Here is a 24,290-nt window from a genome sequence, read left to right as displayed (position 1 = left end):
GACATATCCTAAGTGTTTTAATGTCTCCAGCTCAGCATCTAAGGCCTGCTTCACAAGAATAATTGGAAAAAAAATCACATATTTTTAAATGACTTAGATACTAGAACATTTTAAAAGATTTTGAGGCAGTATAGATTCTCCTTCTTATGCAAATTCTGTTTCATATGAGAGGATGATTAGAAGGTGTCAGAAAACCACAGTTTAACTTCCTTTATTCTAAACTTGTCTTACCTTTTCACACAATCACGGAATCATTTTGGTTGGAAAAGACACTTAAGATCATCAAATACAACATCAAATTAACCTAACATTACCAAGTCCACCACTAAACCATACCCCTAAACACCCCGTCCTTCATCTCTGTCATATGTTTGAGGAGATTTGTATTTGCTCTATCTAGCAGTCATTTATCTACAGCCAAAATAGTTTGCTGTGCCTGGTAAGAACAGTCAGACCATAGCAAGGTGCTGAGCAACCACTGCACCCGTCACTGTGGGAGTCCCCAAAGTCATCACTTCAGCTTTGGGCATGCATGACTTCTCAGGAATTCCCTGGTGTTTGACCACAAAAGCATTTGCTAATACCATAGTGGCAGAGGTGCTGTGTCACTGATTGGCCAGCCTCTCTCGCCCTACAACTACATACCAAAGCTTTATATAACTAAAGTCTAACCAGCATCCACTTTGGAGAGGTTAAGAGGACTGGCACAGAAGATTTCACAGTGATGATAAGGAAGTACAGTGTTCTAACAGGACAACTAGATATGAACTGGATCCCAGGACAGCCCAGCAAAACAGACCTTAGCAACCCCTCATGGTTTGCTCAGAATTAATATATGTCTTGGTCACATGAGCCCCAACCAAATGGCTCAAGAGACAAAGCATGCTCTGTATTTGTCCTCACTGTACTAGCATATTATCTTCAATAATGCATTTTAATGTACTATGTGGGCAGGAATACTTTTAGACAAAGTTTTACAGACAATATGTTTTATTCTAGACTATTCTGGTTCTGGAGTGTTGAGGGTTTAGGGGTTTTTTCTAATGAATTTTAATTTTCTCATTCGGTGGTTGTGACTTAACCACTTTATTTTTACCAGAAAAATAATTGCTAATTTTTGTTCTAGAACACTTTGTACAGTTTATCACGAGGATGACACCTGTAACAGCCCAACCTAAGCCTCTTCAAGACAGCTGCAGCAAGCAGCCTTCTGACATCTGCGCATCCAACTGCTGACCTCTTCACCTCCTTCCTTAGGTGGCCACTGCAGTGCAGAACTGGTGCTGCCTACATCCCAGTGAGCTGGCATTTTTCCAGGCTGAAGGCCTGTTTGGATACCCATCTGGAAAGAAAATTTTCAGACATTTCTCTTAAAAACAAGTATTTGATGATATTGCCTTACAAGCCCTTTGCAAGAAGCCTGACACTCATGAACACTCAGTAGATTTGTTTGCAAGGAAGGGAAGACTCATCTTTTGTCATTACAAGTTTAGCTCACAATTTGGGGTAATAAAAGCTGAAGGAGCGGGAAAAGGGATCAAGAAAACCCTGATTCATTTTGCTCTCTGATTTCTGAGCACTGTGCACGTTCTCCTGTCAGGAGCCTGATACTTATTTCCATCCTGGGAATTGAAGTCTGTGCATCTCATCTTGTGTGGTACTGGTCTGGAAAGCACTGATCTGTTCAGTTTGCCAGTATCAGAAAGAAGAAAGTTTTGTGGCCACTCAATGGGACATAGTTCAGGTTCCTGAGTGTAATGCTTGCCGTGAAAGAATTAATCTTTGAGTATTTAGGCTTTGGTTTCTTCTTTTCTTTGCAGATCTGTGACTATGATTCTGAAGATGGCTGTTAAAGGCATTGTTATTTGCAGCCAAGGTATTTTACAATTATATTAGCATGTTCCTCCTCTTTCTCAACCTAAATCCTGCATGAAAGAGGCTTTTAAATGGAAGTTTCCTATATTGCATTTAGAAGGAATCAAGAGGGGTTGCCCTCATCTTGAGTTCCACTTCAGACTCCATCAGGAGATTACAGGATGCGTTGCTGATGCAGAAGGAGACAGCTTACAACACACACAGTTTTAGAAAGGGAATAGCTGGGCAGGTACCGGTGTTGAGTGTTCCCACTGATGTAAAAGACTGTTTACTATGTGATAGACTAACTCAGTTTTTCATAGTATACATAGCGGTCCAAGATGGTTTGAACAGACTGTGGAAGGCACACTGTGAATGGTATACCTGGCTGGAAAGGGGACAAAATTGGACACTTAATGGGCTTTCTCTTACCTTGATGGTGTAAGTAACCTCAGAATATGCGTGAAGCCATCTGTGACTCTGACAATCAGAGAAGATGTATTATTAAAGATGATGTAAGAATTACTGCATGCCCTACGAAAATATTGATATTGAGTTGTTTTTCTTACCTACCTTGTATGTGAACAAGACTTCTTCTCCCTTCCCCTCCTAGTAGTCTCCCTAGAAAAAAAATATCTTTTTCTTGCCACTCATGAAACATTTAAGGTATCTCACAAAGAGCACTAATATTACCACAGCATTTGATATTCAGATACATTTGATGTGCGTGAGCTGCTTGTGAAAATGATGGGAAAACACTGAGACTAATCAGAAAATAGCATTTATACACCTGGCAGCCAAAGGGAAGGGACATTGGGAGTGTCTGTGGACATCTGGAGGGATATTGAGGAAGACAAAGCTTCCTTACAGAGAAGGGAAAAGATTAGGTGGGTGTGGGCGGGGAAGGTAGGATTGTTTTCTCTGTGTGACAGAAGGAGTTAGGGAAATTGTTTATTTCTTTGCACTGGTACAGGAAATGTCTTTGTTTATGCATGTTTCTGTTGCACTGGAAGAGGCAAAGTCTTTCTCTCTGGCAGCAGAGATGGATTTTTTTGTGTGTGTATATGTGCAGGAAAAGGGAGTTGTTTTTCAGTCTTTTTATATGGATGGGGATGAAGGGCAGCCTGCGTACATATCTACCAGCTGTTTCAAAAAGGAAAATATGCATGGTCTGTACAGACTTCAAAAAGGTTTGAGCGTAGACAGGAGAGTTCATTTCAGTGCTGTCCCAAGCTAAGCAAATACTGAGATATCTATTTTTGGCTTTAATGACGGCCAAACTGTCAAACTAGGAATTCAAAGCATTGTACTCTGCAAGGCACGTTGTACAGTTTGTGAAATGAGGACAATAACACCTCCTTCCCCCATACCCTCATTTCTCTCATGAAACAAGCTTGAGGAACTTGTGATTCCTGGGCAATCCCAAAAATCTCTTTTCCCTCACTGCCATTTTTTTCAAGTTTTCATCCCAAGACACGGTTCAAGTTATTTATCCTTCCTGCCACGGTGCCACCTTTGTCCTTCCAGGTTGAGAGAGGTGCCTCCCCGCTGGCTGAGGAGCTGCTGACCCCCGCCCCACACCCCCCGCCTCATCCCTCCCTCCCCGCCGCACACGCCGGCGCTGCCGGGGCGAGGAGACCGGGGCGGGCGGCTGCCGTTGGCCAAGATGGCTGTGGCCCCGAGGGGGACCAACGGCCGTTGGGCGCCCGGCGGTGGTTGGGCGGCCGGGACCGGCCCCGGAGCCGGCCTCGGGGCCCGGCCCCCGGGAGATGTGGAGAACCAAGCAGCTCTACGCAGCCGGCGTTAAGGGACCGTGTGGGTGCCCGCGGGCGGAGCGTGAGGGGAGGGGGCGACAGAGAGGGCCGGCGGGAGGGAGGTGGCCGACGGGGCGGGGACTGCCCCGCCAGTGCGCTGTTTGTCGCCGCTCCGCCGCGCTAGGAGGAGGGCCCTGTCCGGCCGCCTTCTGCTGCCCCCTCCTCCGCGCGAGGGGACCGGGGCGACCGAGGCGGGGGCGGGGGAGGTGATGAGCTTGGGCCGGGGGCTGCGGCGGCGGCGCGGCTGCTGCTGCGGCTGCTGCGGCTGTTGCGGTGGGAGGCGACGGCGGGCCGTTGGAGGGTCTGTCCGGCCGGCCCCGGGCCAGGGGGATGCGGCGGAGGACGTGTCTGGGTCTGGGTGTAGCTGATCGGAGAAGAGAGGCAGCCGCCGACCGGAGAGCCCGGGGAGCAGCGGAGGAGAGCAACCCTGACATGCCTTTTCCTCTCCCTCCTCTCCAGCGGCCATGTTAACCAGAAAACCCTCAGCGAGCGCCGCCGCTGGCTCTGCCTACCCAGCCGGTAAGGAGAGGGCCGCCGCGATCGCCTCCGCGCCGCCCCTGCCGCGCTGGGCTGGGCTGGGCCGCGCCGTGCAGAGCAGCGAGGCTCGGCAGCCCCGCCGCGGCCCCAGCAGCTGCCGCCGCAGAGGGGCCGCGGGGTCGGAACAATGATCCGCCCGCCTCTCGGCATCCGAGCTCGGGGGGCCGGGGCCGCGGGAGGTGGTGCGTGTTCGGCTCCGGCGTGCTGTTGTCGTGCGGGTGGCAAGTTCGCCTCGAGGAAGGCGAAAAAAAAAAAAACCAAACCATAAATCGCTTAGAAAAACAACCCGGGAAGAATTTGGAATGGCAGCGTCTGGCGGAGCCGCCGCGTTTCACGGGGTGCAGCGGTGCTCGTCTTCGCTTCCCGCTGCAGACTCGGGAACTCTGGCGGGTCCGTGGCGGCGCCGGGATCTCGCCGGGCCAGACGGCTCGGGGGAAGGCGGGGGGCGGCGGGAGGGGGATCGGGCGGCAGTCCAGCCCCGAGGCGTGTGCGGGGCAGAGCGGCTTGTTCTCCCTGTTCGGCGCCCGTCGGTGGCGGGTTAATCTCGGATGAAGGGTTTAGCCGGGCGAACACGGCCCGCCCGCGCTATTAGCCAGATCGGTGCGTGTGTGCGCCGCGGCGGTGATTAGCTTTTAATGGCTCCTGCCTGAAGCAAGACGGGCGGCGGTGCCGGCGAAGCGCCGGGGCCGCCGCCGCCCCACCTTCCCCCGTCCCCGACGGCCGCATTGCCGAAAGGGCCGCCGCTCCCCTCCGCGCTCACCCCTCTGCTTTCCGCAGGCAGGGCAGGGGACAGCGGCCGCCCGCTGCAGTCTTCCCCGGGCGCAGGAGCTGGGGTATCTCGGGCAGGAGCTGGGACCGACCCGCCGTCGCCCCTCGCATTGCCGCCGCTCAGGGCCAGCAACGCCTCGCACACGGTGAGCCCGGGCACGGGGTGGGGGGCCGGGGAGAGGAGCGGGGGGCGGGAAGGGGCGTCAGGCCCCGGGGGCTTGCCGCGCAGCCGCTCTCCTTTCGCCGGGTGGCCCCCGCGGCGGGGCCAAGCCTCCGCGGGCACGCGGGAGCGGGCAGGGTCCCTGCCCACGCGGGTGCCCCGTCCCGCCTAACGAGGCGCTTGGCGCTCGAGCAAAGTGCATTGAATTTCTGCAGACTTCGGTAAAATGTGCATGTTTGTTGTGAGGCTGGGACCTTGTGACTGCACTGAGAAGCAGCTTTCTCCCCCCCCCCCCCCCCCCCGACTGGGCCCTCTTCAGTCTGGTTTTGTGTCTCGTTTTCAGTGACAAATTCGATCTTCCACACTCACATAGAGGAGCTGTTCTGGTAAATGCATTTTTGACATGACAGTATTTTGGCAATGAGGTTAGTCACTGTGATTAAGGCGTCACATGAAACATGGTGAAAAAAGAAGGCTGTGCTCCCCTTATATGTCCGAGGTACTCAGGCCGATAGCAGTCTTCCCTAGAAATAGCTATCGCTGTACTCGGGAACAATGATTGGATGAATCAGACTTTATTGCTGCAGTCGTTTACCTAAAGAAATAAGCACTGATGGCATGAAAAGGATGTTATTTTCTGGTTCTGTGATATCTCACATTACTCCCACTCCTATTTAATCTACTAGGAATGAAACTTCCCAAATATGCCACTATATATGGATGAGAGAGGGTATCTCTGTCCTGAAGGCATGACGGAGAGTCTATATGCTGTTGTGTTAACACTAAATATCTGAAATTTTTATTGCATACATTTCCTTTTAAATTATGAGAGATTTCTGAAAGGCATTGATGGTATACTTTTATTAGAATTAATGAGTTTTTCATGGATGCTCACATACTATCTTCATAAACATATGGCAGAGCCTTAAGTGGTAATGTGATTGTGAGCTCGTGGAAGGTGAAACTATGCATTTAGATATTAAGCGTTTCAGTGACTTTTATGTAGCTTCAGGGGTGAAAGCGTCTTATTCAAATCTATTTCTAGAATTGGCTTAAACTCCTAACAATCTATGTGGGATATTCTCAAAAGGACTGATGAATCCTGTGCAAATTCAGTGTGGAGCTGCATACTTGAGATCAACACCATTGTATATTTAGGTAGCTAGGGTATATATCTGAATTGTTATGGGTATCACAGGCCAATTTTTTCATATTCATGTACCAGTTAAGTGTTGATTTATTTAGAGTTGAGGAAGCAGGTTGTTGTTGTTATTATTATTATTATTATTATTATTATTATTACTACTACTACTACTACTACTGCTATTATTATTTTCTAAAACCAGAAAAGGAACAAATGGGCTGGGTACTGATCATGAAACTGTGCATACAGATGGGTCCCCAAATAACAGGGCCTGCCGTGTAGCAGAGCCTAGACAATTTAGAATTTATGAAAGCATGGTTGTCCAGCTGTATATCTGGAACTACTTACTAAGTTTGGAAGTACAGAACTTTAGTATTTGTATACATATGTATGTATATATTTGTATGTGTGTATGTGTATTATATATAGTGTCATATATACATATATAAAGATGAAGTCTTTTTGAAGGCATGTAAGGGATGTTCAGGTGTTACATTTCTATTTTTCAAGTATTTTTATACATAAAACATTGTGCATGTATGCATGTTTATATATAGTGTATATACATGTGTGTCTATATATATACACAGAGATGAAATACTTTTGGAAGCACATAGGGATGGTCAAGCATTATAATTGCTGTGTTTCATGTCCCTCTAGATCCTGAGTGTTGCAAACTCTGCCTTTCCTTTGTTATACAGAGCCTACTCTACAGTATTTAGCCTTGGGGACTATTACAGAAATAACTTGGAGTGCCTTTCTGAATTTTGTAGGTGGTTGTTTTGTGGTTGGCTAACATAACTTTTTTGTGGTAAGGATCAGATGTGACATCAGAATGCTGAATTTAAACCTAAAAAAAAAAAAAGCTATGTCTGTGATGTGATCTTTATATAAACTTCAGGTCTACTGACCTCAACTGACACTGACTGATTGAAACCATTGGTTTTGCATCTCACTACTTCCTCCAATCAGACTTATTTGAAGTAGAGCTTTTCACTTTTCTTAAACAATTTTCCTTCTTTGTGTTCATTTGCTCATTCTGTTTTCAGCCCTGTTGTATCTATATGACTTATGTAATAGCTAAACATTGAAGAGAATTTCTGTTTGTGTTTCAGCCTTTCAGACAGTTTGCTTAAATGGATTGAACTTGACACTGGTTGGATGTAAGCCTGTAGATTGTATATAAGATAGTTGTGAAGAGAGACTGAGATTGAAGATAGTGAGGTTTTTGTTTAAGCTAAAAAGTTTTTTTCTTCTATTTCAGAAAAGAAATGCACTACCTGTCATATTGCACTAGTGAGCTGTGTGATCTAGCCTCTACTGAAACTGGTCTTTTCCTTTCAAAGTGAAGTTTCATTGTTTGTTAGAATATAGCAGCATGGGTAGAAGCGGGGAAGATGCTGGTTTACACAGGCTTCATGTAACAGAGCAGAGGTTTTGGCTGCAGTCTCTGCAATCACAGCAACCTTTGTTGCTAAGGAGGCTGTTGTGTATTGTGCTGGGGAAAGGTTTTGTTTTATTTTTTAAAAAAAATGATGATTTCATCCCAGGCTTATTAGTGTCAGCTTCCATCCATCTTTTTGGCTCATGGTGGAAAACGTGAGCTCATTTCCAACCTCTTGTCCTCTTAATTTTCCTCTCCAAAGTCATTGCTTTCTCTTTTGAAGCCTCAAGTTCTTGCCTTGATGATTGCAACCTTTTCCTCTTCAGTCTCTCCTTGTTCATTATGGTGTTCTTTCATCCACTTGATGTGCTGCAGTAGAGATTACCTTGCTTGCCTGCTGCTTTGCTTGTGTGAGTCCCCACCCGCCTGTGAGTCCCTCTCCCAGACTCTTGTCCCTGTCTTCTGCCTGCCTCCGTCTCTGTTCTTTCTTGTTTGGCACGCATCCCTGCATTCTGCACTCTTCCTGTTTCTCTTGCAGTAAAGCAGTCTTATTCTTTTTCTCCTCCTGTCTAGTATTGTAACAACACCCATTTTATAGTGCCTTCCCTGTTCCATCCCTCTCTAGGGCTCTAAGATGATCCCTATAACAAGCCTGCTTTCTTTCACCTCCAGCTGTGAAAGTCAGTCCATATACTTCTGCATTGGTCATTCAGTCTTGATGTTAAAATTAATTTATGTTTTTTAAAAATTCATTTATGTTACAATGGAACAATGATTCCATTCCCCCAGAGATTTGATGGGTCCATGCCACAAATTTGTATTGAGGGTGGCTGCTTTAAAGCAGGTAAAACCAAAGAAAAACCTTCCTGTTGTTGTGTTTTCATGTAATTTGCCACAGAAATGCTGTCACTTTTGAGTGGAAATAATGATACAGTCATGACCTGGACCTTGCTTTATCTAGATTTCTTTAGGTGTTTCTTCTCCTTGCACATAAAACTTGTGTCTAGGGAGAGGATGAAGTTATATGTACTTTTTTTATGGGAGGGCTCTGAAATTTGGGCACAGTTGATGACAGTGTATGTGTACACTTCAGCTTACCTGAAGGGTTCAATTTAGTGTGCACTTTTTGGAAGGTTTCAACGTGTGTAATGCACACAGTGGGTCCCAGAAATGTTTGGAGTGACTGCACCTGCATCGTCCTGACAGAAGGAAAAAAAGTTTATGAGTCAGTATCACTCCTGATGCATAGTTCTGTCTGTGCCAATATATAGAGTCAAAGTTAACTTTTCAAAAAATAAGCTTATAGGGACCAGATAGCAGCAAAAAATCTAAATGCTATGGTTTTTCTACAGCTCTGGTTGAGCCACAAGCTCTTTAAGACAAGGGCTTAGTCTTTTTCAGTGTATAAAACCCATACTCATAATAAAACCATTATGATAATCCTGCATTATTGTTATCATGCTAATTAGCAGCTATTTTTAGTTCTGAACAAGGGAATGCCATTGAATTCGTTTATCAAGAAAAAAAGGCCTTTTGTACATTTTCTCAGGCTGTAGTCAATGAAATAGGCAGTGAAGCGTGTCACACGTGATGCCTTATGCCTCTAGGATATCAGGCACAGTAGGACTGAAGCTGGCATGTCCAAAAATATCGTAAAGAAATGAATATATAGGGTAACATTCTTTAAATTAAAGTTACTACTTTAGAACACTGTTTCTCCCTTGTCCTCATCTATGCAATGTAATAGCGGATCAAGACGTCATTCCTGTGCACTATTTAAGCAGACCATTGTGATTGCTTCATTATTAAGGTTAATTTTATAAACCTTTTTAAATTCTGATTGACATCAAAATCTTCCTGGGAAAATAAAATAATATGTAGCTCAAGCATGTTCCTGTCTTGGATAATTTTATAGGATGCTAATATCACACCAGATGACTTTTACAAAGATGGAATATGGTACAACTACATAATGTCTTAATGTTTTTGGATGACAGAGTTAAGAAGAGTTCTGTCCTCCTGTGGTGTTTAGTCCCATCGTTGCAGTCTTATAGAAGGTCTTGAAGCAGACCCTATTCCATTGTCTTGAGTGTTACTGCAAAGGAGTAGTCAATCAGTTGTCTTCTTGTTAGCAAGGTGAACTCAGTTACGCTACTTCTGTGTTATTACAGGTCTGTAGTCTAAGCATATTGAGTTACTGTTCTGCTTCTGTCCTTAAACTTATTTGTGAAAACAAACCAAACAAAATTAAACCCCCAAACACTCCCACCCACCCCCAAAAAAGTGTGGGTGTTGTTGTTTTTGTTTTGCCTGGTGCCTGTCCTTTGAAAAGGAGGTTTTCAGCATAGCCATCAACTTCCATAAACTGAACAAACCAAAGGTAAAGCACAATTGTAGCAGCAATTTTTGAATTATGAAAAACTACCGAGAGAGGAAGAAAACCCAATGTAACATTTGCTGTTTTGTAATTGATGTTGCCAGAAATTCAGGAAGATTAGTTCTTTGAGTTCAAGCTCACTTTTTATTTCAATGTTTTATGGAAAAATAACATACATCAGGAAGTTTTTGAAGATATGTGCTGTTAAAAGTGTAAACCTTTGAAGATGTAGATGGGTCTAAGCACGGGCAGCAGAGTATATAGTAAGATGCAGAAGTGCATGCAGGTTATCCACTGTATAGGTTGTCGATTTTGGAATTTTCAACTCCATCTGCAGAAGCAAAAAAGAGATGCATTATAAACCTCTCAGGCTTATGGCATTGGATGAAAGACTGATGGAGCTTCTTTGTACTGTGAATGGTTTGGTACTGGGCTAAGGCAGCTGTTGACTTTTGTAGTTTCCCAGGCCCATTAGTTGTGGTTCAGGCAACTTACCAGCATCAGTGGTGAAGCTTGTGGAGCTTGTAGGCAGGGCAAGCCTGAACTTGACAGGAAGCTCAGTCACCTGGTAGCCAGAAGTAGATAGGCAGAGCAAAGGGCTGGTGAGAATCCAGCCTTCATCTGGGTTGGAAATAGAAAAAGAGGTGGTGAACCTGGTGCAGGCAGTACTCTGATAAGAGGAAAGTCCGTTTTTCATACTGACTTTGTGGTTGGGATGTGTCTTGATAGCTCTAGAATTCCTTTTTGGGTTTTGAAGGAAAAGTGATCCCTCTTCTTCTGCACAGCTTTTGGAATAGATCCTATGCCAGCTTGGTGTGTTTTCTTCCACTAAGAAAACCTGTGCTACTGTCTGAATCTGTATTTGCATTCCCAAGCAGCAGCTGACTGAAACTGGCCAAACCGGTCACTTTTGATTTGAGGTGAAGTGGGGATAATGCTGGTGATTTTATGCTGCAGCTTGGGGAAAAACAATACGCAACCTGTGAGCAGCAAGAGAAACCATGAGGCTGCCTGAAGGTGCAGGAAGCAGAGTTACATGGTTTACACTTTAGAATGTGTTTACAAACATGCTTTTAGGAAAAAGAACTCTTTAGTTCCTCTTGAGAGTGGATAAATATTTGGGTTTTTTCCAAGCCCTGTTGCAAAGCAAATAACTGAAGTTTGAAGAATTCCCCACTACATTTATTGAAGCAAGAAGTGCTTGGGAAGGGCAGAAAATAGTTGAGTCTGGAAATAGGTGACTGAAGTGGGGAAAAAAAAGAGAATATGTGAACTATTGCAATGAGTGCTCTGGTTAAGAGATTCTCAAAGATGTTTTTTTCCACTATGCTCTTTCTTCCTCATTGTCTGTACATTAGGATTGTCTACGCCTGGTTTGTCTAGCTGCATTTTGCTTTGTTGTTCAACCAGTGCCACAGAAGAAATGTTCATACCTGGAATTTCCTAGCCTGAGTGTTTATAATCTGTACAGTTACTGTGCTGCTTCATTGTGCATTTTTTACTTAGGCAGTTCTGTGATACTGCCTGTGCTGAGCTTCACTCTGACACATCAACTACATCTGGTTCTTTTGAGGTGCATTATTTAGCAGCTCTTGGGGATGAATTTTGTTGGGGTTTTTTTTTCAGTAACTGGTGTTTATATAGAGGGCTGGGGCAACCTTTAGCAAACTGATACTGCAGTACACTTCAAACTTGACCTGAAGGAATTCCTTCTGGCATGATAGGCCTGTTAAGTCCCCTTTAAGACTTCACTCCTGATGCTTTTGTGACATCAAACTAGGAAGGGAATGAATGTTATTATACTGTAAATCTTCACTGTAAATCTTAAATTTTACAGACATCTTTGCTCTGAATTGCAGTTGTGAGGTAACACTGTTTATGAAATGGATCAAATTTCATACTATGAACCCAAATTGTTTTGCAAATAAACATACACAGTCAAACTGCAGTGATGAAATGGACCAGTTAGTCAACGCGAGTCAAAAGGGAATGGGAAAAGCAGTGAACTCAGCAAAAGCAATCCCCGAGAGCTCTTGTTCTCAATGTTGTGAGTTTCAGTGCTGCAGATTTCAAAAGATTATCCAAAGGTTAGGCTTGTGTACAGCTGGCTACTCCTTGGGAACAAGTTACTGAATTTACAAAAACATGCTTCTGCTCTACCAGAGTGATACCCTTACAGAAGCACAAAGTATGCAGGAGTCTGTGTTGCATGTCCTGGTTTTCTCATTAGGAAGCAATTCTGTCGTTGCAGCACAGATTTCACTGCCTCATATCACAGCACACAACTGTTATTTTCTGATTTCATTTCAGCAACCTTAAGTGAACAGGGAATGTGTTACCCTTAGCTGCGTAGTAAAAATAAGTTTCAGATTAAAAGTGCTTTCAGCCCTGGCTTGATCATCTGTCTGACAGTATCAGTGAACTTTTGGTTAGTAATTTGGCATGAATATGAAGACTGGTGAATCAGCTGGAGCGACAGCAGGGAATTCTTCCCACGTTTGTATAAGAACAGACAGAAGCCAAACTAATTATCCTCTACTTTAGAGCAAATGAGGAGTTCTAAGGACAACTATTTTTGTGGCAAGTATATGCTTGTAAATTCCTTGTTGCTCCTTAAAAATATCAGATTTGAGCAATAGTTGTTTTCACACACTAGTACTGCCGGTGCTTCTTTGTTTGCAAATGCTGAATGCTGTTGTTTATTGCCTTGTGGAAACTGTCAAGAAAGAATGTGATTTCTAAAATCAGATAATCATTTTTCCCATTCCTTTAAAAGAAGTTAGTGGTATGGTCTTGAAGGCAGAGATTTTTTTTTCCCACTCATATCTTGCATCAGGCCTCAAATCTGATTTTGGTTAAAAGTTATGATAAGAGTGGTTTGGGGTAGTGCTAAAGGATATGCTAGTGCTTCATTGATCTGAATGTTCTGTTGAATAGTGACTGTCTCAACTGTAAGCAGTAAATGGTGTCTCTTGAACTTCAGAAATGTGCAAGTTCTTTTCTCCTTTGTGCATGTCACAGCGCGTACCTTATTGCTCAAAATTGTATCCAGAGCTTTTGGTGTACAGCAGACTTGGTTTCTGAGAAGAGGTCTCTCAGAGAACTTAGCTGTGTAAGTTCTAGCACGCACTATATATTGATCACCAGTATCAATAAAACTGCTACCATGTTCTGTAAAGTCTCATGTCCCTCAAACATACTTCCTGATGTTACAGGATTGTTGCCTTGAAGATTCACCGGAGGAGCTCTTACCGTGGTAGCACACCTGTGATTTTGTTGCAATCATGTCATGAAAGTGGCAACTGAGAAACAAGGGTCTAGCAAATTGAATAGGATGTAGCAGTATGACAGTATATATGCAGTATTGTTCAGATTATCTGTAGACAACTGACTTCTAAGAAAGTAATTAGTTCTGAGTTGATTTAGGCAGGATAGCAGGTTGCGAAATGAATGGTGAAGCGTAGCATTCAGGCTTTTTAACTGGGTACATATTTATTTTCAATTTTAGGTTGGAGGCAGTAAGCACACGATGAATGAGCACCTCCTTGTTGGTAGCCACGGACAAATCCAGGTTCAGCAGCTGTTCGAAGATAATAGTAACAAGAGGACGGTTCTGACGACACAGCCAAATGGACTTACAACTCTAGGCAAATCTGGATTGCCAGTGGTTCAGGACAGACAGACGGAGAGTGCTCACAGACGTCAAGGGAGCTCCAGCTCTTTAAAAGCTACGGATGGAACAGGGAAGGTGAAAGCCTCCGTTATGACACCAGAGCAGGCAATGAAGCAATACATGCAAAAATTAACAGCTTTTGAACATCACGAGATTTTTAGCTACCCTGAAATATACTTCTTGGGTCCAAATGCAAAGAAGCGGCAAGGTGTGATTGGTGGTTCAAACAATTGCGGGTATGATGATGACCAAGGGTCTTACATACAAGTACCCCATGATCATATTGCATACAGGTATGAAGTCCTGAAAGTTATAGGGAAAGGAAGCTTTGGGCAGGTGGTGAAGGCCTACGACCACAAGATGCATCAGCATGTGGCTCTAAAAATGGTGAGGAATGAAAAACGTTTCCACCGCCAGGCTGCGGAAGAAATTAAGATCCTGGAGCACCTCCGGAAACAAGATAAGGATAACAACATGAATGTTATTCACATGTTGGAAAACTTCACATTCCGCAGCCATATCTGCATGACGTTTGAATTGCTGAGCATGAACCTCTATGAATTAATAAAGAAAAACAAGTTTCAGGGCTTTAGCCTGCCTTTGGTCCGCAAGTTTGCCCACTCGATTTTGCAGTGCTTGGATGCTTTGCACAAAAACAGAATCATCCACTGTGACCTTAAACCTGAGAACATTCTGTTGAAGCAGCAAGGTAGAAGTGGTATTAAAGTGATTGACTTTGGCTCAAGTTGTTATGAGCATCAGCGTGTCTACACGTACATTCAGTCACGTTTTTACCGTGCACCCGAAGTCATCCTTGGTGCTCGTTATGGGATGCCAATAGACATGTGGAGCTTGGGCTGTATTCTAGCAGAGCTTCTCACTGGTTACCCACTTTTACCTGGAGAAGATGAAGGAGACCAGCTGGCTTGTATGATTGAGCTATTGGGCATGCCTTCTCCAAAACTCTTAGATTCATCCAAGCGAGCCAAAAACTTCGTGAGCTCTAAGGGTTATCCCCGCTATTGCAGCATCACAACCTTGTCTGATGGCTCTGTAATACTTAACGGTGGACGCTCTCGGAGGGGAAAATTACGTGGCCCACCGGAGAGCAGAGAATGGGGCAACGCATTAAAGGGATGTGATGATCCCCTGTTCCTTGACTTCTTAAAACAATGTTTAGAGTGGGATCCTGCTATCCGCATGACACCCAGCCAGGCTTTGCGGCATCCCTGGCTAAGGAGACGATTGCCAAAGCCTCCGACTGGGGAAAAGGCCTCGGCGAAGAGAATTGCAGAGAGCACTGGTGCTATAACGTCGATTTCCAAGTTACCTCCGACTTCAAGCTCAGCTTCAAAACTGAGGACTAATTTGGCACAGATGACAGATGCCAATGGGAATATTCAGCAAAGAACAGTGTTGCCAAAACTTGTTAGCTGAGTTTGAAAAAACCCAATGCTGTTAATACAAGAGATACGTTGTGGCTGAGCCTTATTTGTATGAAAGAGTAGCTCAGATAAACATTTTTATTTGCTCAATAACTTCATTTATATCTTTCAGCACTCATTTTAAATGTAAGAAACGTTGATTTTGTTTTTATAAAAACACGGGGACAATGCTTTAAGTTTTTATACTTATTTTTTAAAATGTTTGTCTTCTACAGTACAATTAGCCTTACTGTAACTAGGGTGACACAGTAATAAACATCAGTGGCAGGCCACTGGTTACAACATGACTGTCATGCATTGCAGCGTGGTCTCAAAGGTATTAACCTTTCTCTTCCATGATTCATATTAGGTTTCACCCAGAGTAGATAAGACACTACTTTTTGAATTTGATGGATGTGGGTTGTGATTCTGCAAACACTCACTGGGCTCCAGGGAGAGTACTCAAACACAGTTGAGCACCTGTAAACTTGTAATTTGAAGTGAAGCCATAGCATGCTACATTGTCATTTTCAATATGGTAGCCCAGAGGAAGTAGTGGTATCACTAATGGTGCAGTCACTTCCTATGGAATGCTTTCTCTGTTCAAAAGTAATGTTTTTTTTTCAATTAAAAGGAGCATTTAAATACCATGCAAAAAGTAAGAACTTCCAGGGCTAAAATGACTCTAACCTTGCATGCCATATGGTAGAGTGAGAGCAACGGGCTGTTCTCAGAAAGAATGAGGATGGAAGTATGTCCCTCTAAATCTGAAAGTGACTGGTGAGTTGGCAAAGCAAAACATTCCGGACTTCATTTCAGGTATATAACATTGAGCATTCACACTGGGCTTCTCTCTTACTTTTTTTTTCCCCTCTCTCACTCCTGTTTTCTCTCTTAATTTGCAGCTTGATCTTGCTGAATCACACAGGCAGAAGTACTCGTTCTGTCAGTTCTCTACTGTAACTTCCAGATTGTTATGCTATGTGCATTTCACAGGTTGCTTTTATTTCTTCCGACAATGTTTGTCTGAGTGACTGTGACCTCCTTGGTACATTTACACTTCAGATCAAATCTGCATGTAGGGGCAAGGACTATGCTACTACATTACTTTCTGTAGAAAAGTACTTCACCTTAGACAGCGCATCTGTAGCTGGAAACATCCTCAGTGGAAACCTGTTCAACTGGCAGACACCATCCTAGATTTTTTCTAGTATGGGAGAATTATCAAAGGAAAATGGAATGGTTAGAAGTTGAGTTAATCTTTATCATTTATAGCTGAAAATTAACTTGGAAGAAACAGTAAGAGATAAGTGTAGATTTATTCCAGTGTCTGTTCACTGATGCTTGGTTTTGGTTTTTGCTTTTAACTGCATTCATGGAAGAAAGAGGGTCTTCACTGAGGGATAACGCCTAGACTTATGAGAGAAATATTCACGCGTTGTAGCATGTTTTCAACACAAACAGTGTGAGATCTAAGATCAGTATTTCATCACGTACAATGGCTGTGGTATGTTAGATGAATAAAACATATGAAAAGGGAATTTAAGCGAAGTAGACTATAACCTAGAAGGTTTTATGAATGTTAGACCAAGACATACTAGAACAGATTACATTAAACCTCAATAACTTTAAGTAACATGTATATGCAGAGATTTTTCTGAGTTACCTGTACAAATTGCGAAAAATACTTAAAGCATGGTCCCCTGAGAGGCCAAGAAAGTTTCCGGTTAAGTTCTCCTTCACTTTCATTACTTTACCACTTACAGCTTCATTTGTTTGCTTAGTTGGTTGGTTTGTTTTTAATTTAATGTAAGACTGGGGGAGGGATATAGATGCAAAATGACAGAATTCTCAGGAAACATATCGCTTAACTTCTTGCCAAAAAGTCAACACCTAAAGAAGCTCCAAAAATAATTTCTGAGTAGAGGATGGTATTTGTTGATTGATAACTGTAAAAATTAGAGCATCAATCAACCATTTTTCCTACGTTTTTTTTAGAAGAAGATGGTTTCCTGCCTCTAGTCGAATTAAATTATTTAGTGTTAAATGTTCACAACTTTATACAGTGTGTGTAAGTGCAATATGTAAACATGTGTGAAATCATGTTAAAACTGAAATATAGTAACAGAGATAAGAAAAATGGCTTTTGGAATATGAATATCCAGTAAGTTATGGTCAGTAAATTTTAAGTCCACAAAAGAGATATATTAATATTCATATAAAATTAACTGAGGCTCATGACTGTGGGAATACAATACTGTGTATTTGTCTGCAGTAACTGGGAATCTTGACTTCCTCCATCACCTGCTTGGCTTTACCACTCCTTTCTACCTTAACTCTTCCTGCGAAAGTGAAGAAATAGGGATACTTTTGTCAGGGGCGGAAGAAGAATCACCTCTCTTGAAATATTTTAAAGGAGACGCTGAGACATGTTCCTGCCTTTCGTGGCAATTCAAGGTGAAAACATTCATAACGTTTGTGGGTCATTAATGGGCTAAAACCACTAATTTTCTTTTTCATGTAACCAGGTCTTAATGCCAATAACGCATTTATGATCCCACCTTCTTCATAAATGCTACCGGAAACTTTAAGGCCAAAATATAGTGTGCAGAGCTATTTTTTTAACCCAGATACAGTGGAACTTCCTCTATACTAAAGAAGCAGCTTCATCAAGGTTTTGAAGTGATGTAGCTGCTTTTTGCTGTAGCTTATTTATACCTGTAAAAAAGGAGGGGGGGGGAGGGAAAGGACGTTGCCTCTTGCATTGATGTGATTTTATTCTAAGGGCTCTGATAATTAGACTGATAGAAGCTGATTTGGAAACAGTGCTTAGTCTCACATGTTACCATTGTCTGGGGACGTCTGAGCTATTTTCAGATTTAGTAATAGCACAGTGTTGTCTTGTCTTTGGTTGCAGTCTCACTTGGCTCAGTTTCTTGCACCACTGGAGTGTTCATTACTGCTTAAGTGTATTGGAACAACAGAGTGATGCAAGATGTATAGATTAACAACAGAGGATGGTTGTGCCCTTGGTGTTAACAATGTGCCTTTTGTTACAAATGCCATGTTGTAGGGCATGTGTCTTGGCCTCTTTAACCCTTTGATTACTGGAGAGTAGGGATGAAATCTATTTTTAGATGCTGTACCCCTCTTAAAACATCCTGTAGCTGATCGAGGCCTTAATAGAAACAATAAGGCAATCACACTGCTGGGATGGAGAGGACGCTCTGTTCTTGTAGTACGTCTCATTAAGGGGTTAAAGATGGCCCTTCCTCATTGGTTGTACTTAAACATCAAACAGATTTTTTTTTTAAAGTCAATTTTTGTTATAGTGACACTAGACAGAAATCAACTGTATTTGTAAAAATTTACCTCAAACTCTTTAGTTTTATAGTGTGATTTAATCCCAGGGCATTTGGTATGAACCAAAGTGCATTCCTTTTATATGTGCCTGGCTCTTATAGAGATGGCCAGGGATTTTTACAATTTGGGTGCAAGGCACTTAAGCCACTTTTAAATGACTTCATGGGAATGTTGAGAACACTTTAGAAATAAGTAGCATCGGGCAATATTAGAATCTTTAAGAAAGGTGGTGCATTAATTAATGCTCTCCATTTTTTAGTATTTTTTTCCATCAATAATATTTGTGATAAGTACTGAAAGAACTATTTTTCCTGTCAGCAAAGATTAGAATATTGCCCAGTTCAATGCTATGGTAGCATTTAAAATACAATGACATTTGTGATGAATTATTGTTTCTAGGGGCTTGTACATCTCTGCTACAAATTGTAATTACTCAATTCAACTGCTACAATTACGTCTAAGCAGTAGCTTGGGGTTTTATTGGGCAACGACTTAGACACGTGACTGTAATATGCTGCAACTGTGTGTACTGAAAACATGTGAAAAACGACTGAATGTGGACTGTGTATATATGTATGTATAATTTTCTGTGAGATGCTGCTGTTGCCACTTAACATTAAAGATGTTGTAGTGGGTTTTAATCCTAGTGGCCAGTTTTATGATACTGTATGTATTGTACAGCTGATGGCAGGAGTTAAGACTGTTCTAGTGAATATTTGTTACATTTTATTGTTGTGGCCAGAGATCATTTCAGAATAAAATTTTATGTCCTACTTTACTTCTCTCCACTGTAGTTTGGGTTTTTTTCTGGTCATAAAGATAGTCCATGAAGTGTTGGCATTTCTTAAGCATAGAGAGACCTTCTCCTAGCCAGCTGAAGTCCATGCCAGCAGTGCCTTTGTCTCCCACTGTGCTTGCTGGTATCTCTATATAGTAATTACCATTGCTGGGGAATGACTTTGCTGCTGCTTTATGTGTCTTGACAGCCTTGAATATTACCCAAAGGCTGCTCTTGCCCTGAGGTTTCTAGAGTTATTCTCAGAACTTAGAAAGTATATATATTCTCTATTTTTATTTGCCTCACACTTGAGAGAAGACGTCTTTGGCAGGAATTTTGCCTGTGCAGTTGTTTCAATTGTTTTGGGCTTTTTTTTAGCAGCTTGTAAAATGTATTTTAAAAAATAACAATAGATCTGATTTATAAGGAATACTTGATTGAGAAAGGTGCAATGTATATTCTTAACTGCCTTTAAAAAGCCCAGATTTCTGCACTGATTTTTAATTCAGACTGACTTTTCAGAACTTGTCAGACTTTGTAAGGTCCCAGGATGATGAGAACATACTACACAAAGCTGGTAGGCTAGACTGGGTTAAGTTCTGTTCTTTTCACATGTACATCCAGAGTAATTTCAGTGGTTAAAGCAGAACTCTCTTGTGAGTAATTGGCCACGTTCTCGGTAATACACCCAGAGCAGTATGGCTGCATAGTTGGGAGATGCCAGAGGACAAAAATCATCAAGATAAAATTTAAACACAGTTTATAGCCTGAAAGAGCAGCAAGCCCAAAATTGCATCTTTATGGATTAAAACCTATTTGTTAATTACTGTATTCTTCTGGAGACAAAGGCTTTTTTTTTTTTTTAGTTATTTTAGGATTTTTTTAATGGATTTTTTTCCCTTCTAATCTGTCTCTCACCCTCTCCTCCAGCCATCTGTCCCTCTTGCCAACTCTTATACACTCCTGTCGCATTTGTGTTTTAATTTGAAGAAGAGATGGGAACTAATTCTGATTTTTCTGGAAGTTTGGGTTTGGTCTGTGCCATTTGCTAAGTCTTGCACTAACTGATGGGGAAACTGCATTGCCCTCTTCCAGCACTGTTCCCTTTCTAGTCTGTGCCAGAATGCTCAGATAGATCCCTGTCTAAAATGGGGCCCTTGGAGTACCACCCTGAATGACGGTCTGTAGTTGCTGTTGTTTCCACAGTATGTACTTTAAGAAGAAATTGTGGCTTCCTTTCAATGTCAGCTGTGCATCTCTTGGGGCTTTTAATTTACAGCAAACCAGGTAAAGAATGTGGGAGATGTAATTACGGTCATGTGCCATGTTCTTCACTTCTAGGTACTGCTGCTTTACTTGAACATCTCGTTTTGACGCGTTTTTTAAAGATCTCCTTATTGAAGGATCTAGCATGAATTTTATTCTGCATTGGAATATGTGAAGTTAAAAAGCAGGTCAGTATTAAGGGGAGTATCGTTATAGGGCTGTCTACAGTCAGGAGCTGGTATTCAGAGGGAAAAAAGATACCTGTAAGATGAATAAGGCTGATTTTGAGGCAAGCATGATCATTCCCATGTTCAGTGAAGGTTCAGCGATTACAGTGAGATTGGGCTGAGACTGAGAAAGTCTTAAATGCATCTCAGTGTCTGGAAACCATTGATAGCTGTTACTTCAGTATAAAAATATCTTTGAGAGCTTATCAGTTTAAACTCTATGTGAATAAGGATAACATTAACAGGTCTTTTCTGTAGCATTTCTTTAAAAAATGTGATTTACCATGTTGTTATACTGCTAGCATAGTCTTATATTTTAATGTTCCTGAGAGGAAGAACATTCCTTGTCTTGAGTACAATACCAGACATCTCCCAGCCATCAGATATGCTACAGCAAAGTGGCACTGATAGAACTGATTTCTGTTCCTTCACAGAAATCTTGTGTGGCTCTTGGAAGTGAGGTTTCTGTGTGTCATTTTCCCTATTTGGTTTTGTCTGTTGTTTTGTTTACTTGTTCATTTGTTTGTTTTTAAGAAGTGCTTTCCAGCCTCTGGCTGTGGCGAGTCTTGGATCTCTGCCGACTATTGAGCGCTTTGGGATAGGGAGAACTGCAAAAATAATGTTTCTTTAGCTTTTTTTCCACAACAATAAACAGTAAGTCTAGCTTAGTACCAAACTACAAAGACAGGGAATGTATATTCACCTCCAGCTGCTAGATTCCAGTCTCCATGCCAGTCATTAACATTGTCCTTTAGCTTCTGCATGAAGTTCAGCAGAAATGCCAAATGTTGCAGAACGAAATGGCTTGAGTCCATTACTTTGATGGGGGAAAAAGAGACTACAAAAGCAAGGTCATGACATCTTTCTGGGGAAAGTTTAGGATATAGCTGGAGCTAGGCAGAAGTCCTGCTGAGTTCTTGGGCTGGGAGCTTTGCATGCCATCCTGGGAGGTGACGAACACAGTGTTCCTGCTAACAAGAGTGGCAACTTTTCTCCCTTTATAGACCATGTTTTCATTTCTTTGCTTTAATTTGGTTGTGTGCAAGCTGGACATGACTATGCATACCTTACCTTCCTAATGATACTGTCTGGAGTAGCTGCAAACAGTGAAGTATTACTTTATAACTAACAATGGTGCTGGGAGTTTTTTTCAGACTGACCTGATAGTGCTCTGTGTGTAAGACACACAGTGTCCATGTAAGACTCTGCAAGTGCAAAGCGTTGCAGTGAAGTGTTAAACCTTAAGCTTAATGTGTGAGAAAAGTGTCCACCACAAAGGAAAGTAATTGGCAATTATCTTACAAAGTCTTTTGGGCAAACTCAGTTTTTGAGTATAATATTGGTTTATATAGTAAGATCTATTTAATTTAATAAAAAATGATCTGAATAAAGACTGGAAAAGACCTTTAAGATCATGGAGTCTAACCACTAACCTAACACTGCCAGGCCCATGACTGAAGTAAACTATATTGCTCAGCAACTTGTCTATCCGTCTCTTGAATATCTCCAGGGATGGTGACTGCACCACTCCCCTTGGCAGCCTGTTCCAATGCATAGTAACCCTCTCAGTGAAAAAGTTCTTCCTAATGACCCATCTAAACCTCCCCTGGTACAACTGGAGCCCATTTCCTTGTGTCCTTTCTTTCATTACTAGAGAGGAGAGATCAGCCCCCAGCTCACTATAACCCCACTTCAGCTAATTGTAGAGAGTGATCCTGTTTGCTCTCAGCCTTCTGTAGGCTAAACATCCGCAGCTCCCTCAGCCACTTCTTACAAGACTTGTTGTCCAGACCCTTTGCCAGCTTCGTTGCCTGTTTCTGAACACACTTCAACACCTCAATATCCTTGTAGCGAGAGGCCCGGAACTGAACACTATTCAAAGTGTGGCCTCACCAGTGCTGAGTACAGGGGAACAATCACTTCCTTGGGGCTACTGGCCACACTATTTCTGATCCAAGCCAGGATGCCACTGGCCTTCTGGGCCACCTGGGCACACTGCTGGCTCATGTTCGGCCAGCTGTCGATTAATACCCCCAGGTCCTTTTCTTCCAGATAGCTTTCCAGTCACTCTGCCCCAAGCCTGTAGTGTTGCATAGGGTTGTTGTGGCCTAAGTGCTGGACCTGGCACTTGTCCTTATTGAACCTCATAGAGTTGACCTCAGCCCATTGCTCCAGTCTATCCAGGTTTCTCTGAAGAGCCTTCCTGCCCTAAATCAGATCTATGCTCCTGCCCAGCTTGGTGTCATCAGCAAACTTACTGAGACTCCACTCAATCCCCTCATCCAGGTCATTGATAAAGGTGTTAAACAGAACAGGCCCCAGCACTGAGCCCTGGGGAACGCCACTGGTAACTAGCTGCCAACTGGATTTATCTCCATTCACAATAACTCTCTGGGCCTGGCCATCCAGCCAATTTTCCACCCCTCTGAGTAGGTCCATTCAAGCCATGGGCAGCCAGTTTCCTTGGGAAGATGCTATAGGAGACTATGTCAAAGGCTTTACTGAAGTCTAAGAATACCACATCCACAGCTTTTCCCGCATCCCTCTTGTCGTAGAGGGAGATCAGGTTGGTTAAACAAGACCTGCCCTTCATAAAGCCATGCTGGCTGGGCCTGAACCCTTGGTTATCCTGTATGTCCCTCAGGATGTTGTTCAGGATAATCTATTATATAATCTTCCCCAGTGCTTTTAGTTCAGCTTCAGTATGGCAGTAAAAATATACACATTTAACTTATTTTTTTCCCCATGTGTGCGAGGTGCTTGCTGACACTATAAACATACTTTTCTCAGGCCATCTAGTATAGAGATCTACTTTAATACCATCTCATGACAGATGAGCAGGGCCTAAAATCAAGGAATATGCATGTATGTACAAAATATATATACATAAGGATGGATGTATATACATAGATAGATACAATTCTTTGGAAAACAAATCCAAAACCCTTCAGGCATTCTTTGTAGTGCTTTAAGAGGAAAAGGTTGTGTCTTTTTTTTTCCCTTTGCTTCTTTGAAGGTTCAGTATAAGCACAGCATCTTTGCATTACACACATGTCAGAGCCAACTTGGGCCGCTGGGGTCCCTGTGTCAGAGGTGGGATGCATGGCATAAGCCTCAGCTTTCCTGCTGCAGGCAGAGGGTCCTGTGTAAGCAGGAGGCAGATGTCACCCTAAAGACAAGTGGTCCTTGTCACTTTTCACCCATGGGAAAGCTGTTTTGTAGCTTACCCTGCTTGGCAACTAAAATTTCTCATTTGGGATTGAAGCCTTAGTCCATTCACTTGTAAATCCTGAGGCCAAATCAGTTTATAAAGCCCACAGCTAGAATAAAAATGGATTTCTAAATGTACCAGTTCTTACCACATCCAACTGTGATACTTCCAAAATAACCTCTAAGATTTGAAAGAACTTTCCAAGGGTCTGTTCAGAGATAGCTTTGCCCAGGGCAGCCCTGGGCTGGCAGCCCTGCCTTTGACTTACCTGGGAGGCAGGTGCTCCTCACAAGCTTCCAGTGCTTCTGGC

General features: G+C 42.8%; 1 protein-coding gene across 2 annotated transcripts; it reads left to right on the top strand.

Moving 5' to 3' along the window:
* Positions 1-3,793: 3,793 nt before the first annotated feature.
* DYRK2 (dual specificity tyrosine phosphorylation regulated kinase 2) lies at positions 3,794-19,276 on the top strand. 2 transcript variants are annotated; one of them, XM_062016595.1, is made up of 3 exons: positions 3,794-4,187; positions 4,983-5,119; positions 13,547-19,276. In XM_062016595.1, the coding sequence occupies exons 1-3, from the start codon at positions 4,133-4,135 to the stop codon at positions 15,146-15,148; spliced, it is 1,794 nt and encodes a 597-aa protein (XP_061872579.1). In that variant the 5' UTR covers positions 3,794-4,132; the 3' UTR covers positions 15,149-19,276. The 2 variants fall into 2 exon arrangements, with proteins under 2 accessions (XP_061872579.1, XP_061872588.1); XM_062016604.1 differs by lacking the exon at positions 4,983-5,119.
* The last annotated feature ends 5,014 nt before the right edge of the window (positions 19,277-24,290 follow it).

This window comes from Colius striatus, chromosome 1 (assembly GCF_028858725.1).
Source record: "Colius striatus isolate bColStr4 chromosome 1, bColStr4.1.hap1, whole genome shotgun sequence".
Classification (NCBI taxonomy): Eukaryota; Metazoa; Chordata; class Aves; order Coliiformes; family Coliidae; genus Colius; species Colius striatus.
The sequence above is the reverse complement of the archived record's forward strand: the minus strand, read 5'-3'. Positions and strand labels throughout refer to the sequence as shown.

Coding starts and splice junctions, on each gene's coding strand:
- DYRK2 (XM_062016595.1), top strand. CDS start 4,133: ATGTTAACCAGAAAACCCTCAGCGAGCGCCGCCGCTGGCTCTGCCTAC. Junction 4,188..4,982: donor TGGCTCTGCCTACCCAGCCG/GTAAGGAGAGGG, acceptor TGCTTTCCGCAG/GCAGGGCAGGGGACAGCGGC. Junction 5,120..13,546: donor CCAGCAACGCCTCGCACACG/GTGAGCCCGGGC, acceptor TTTCAATTTTAG/GTTGGAGGCAGTAAGCACAC.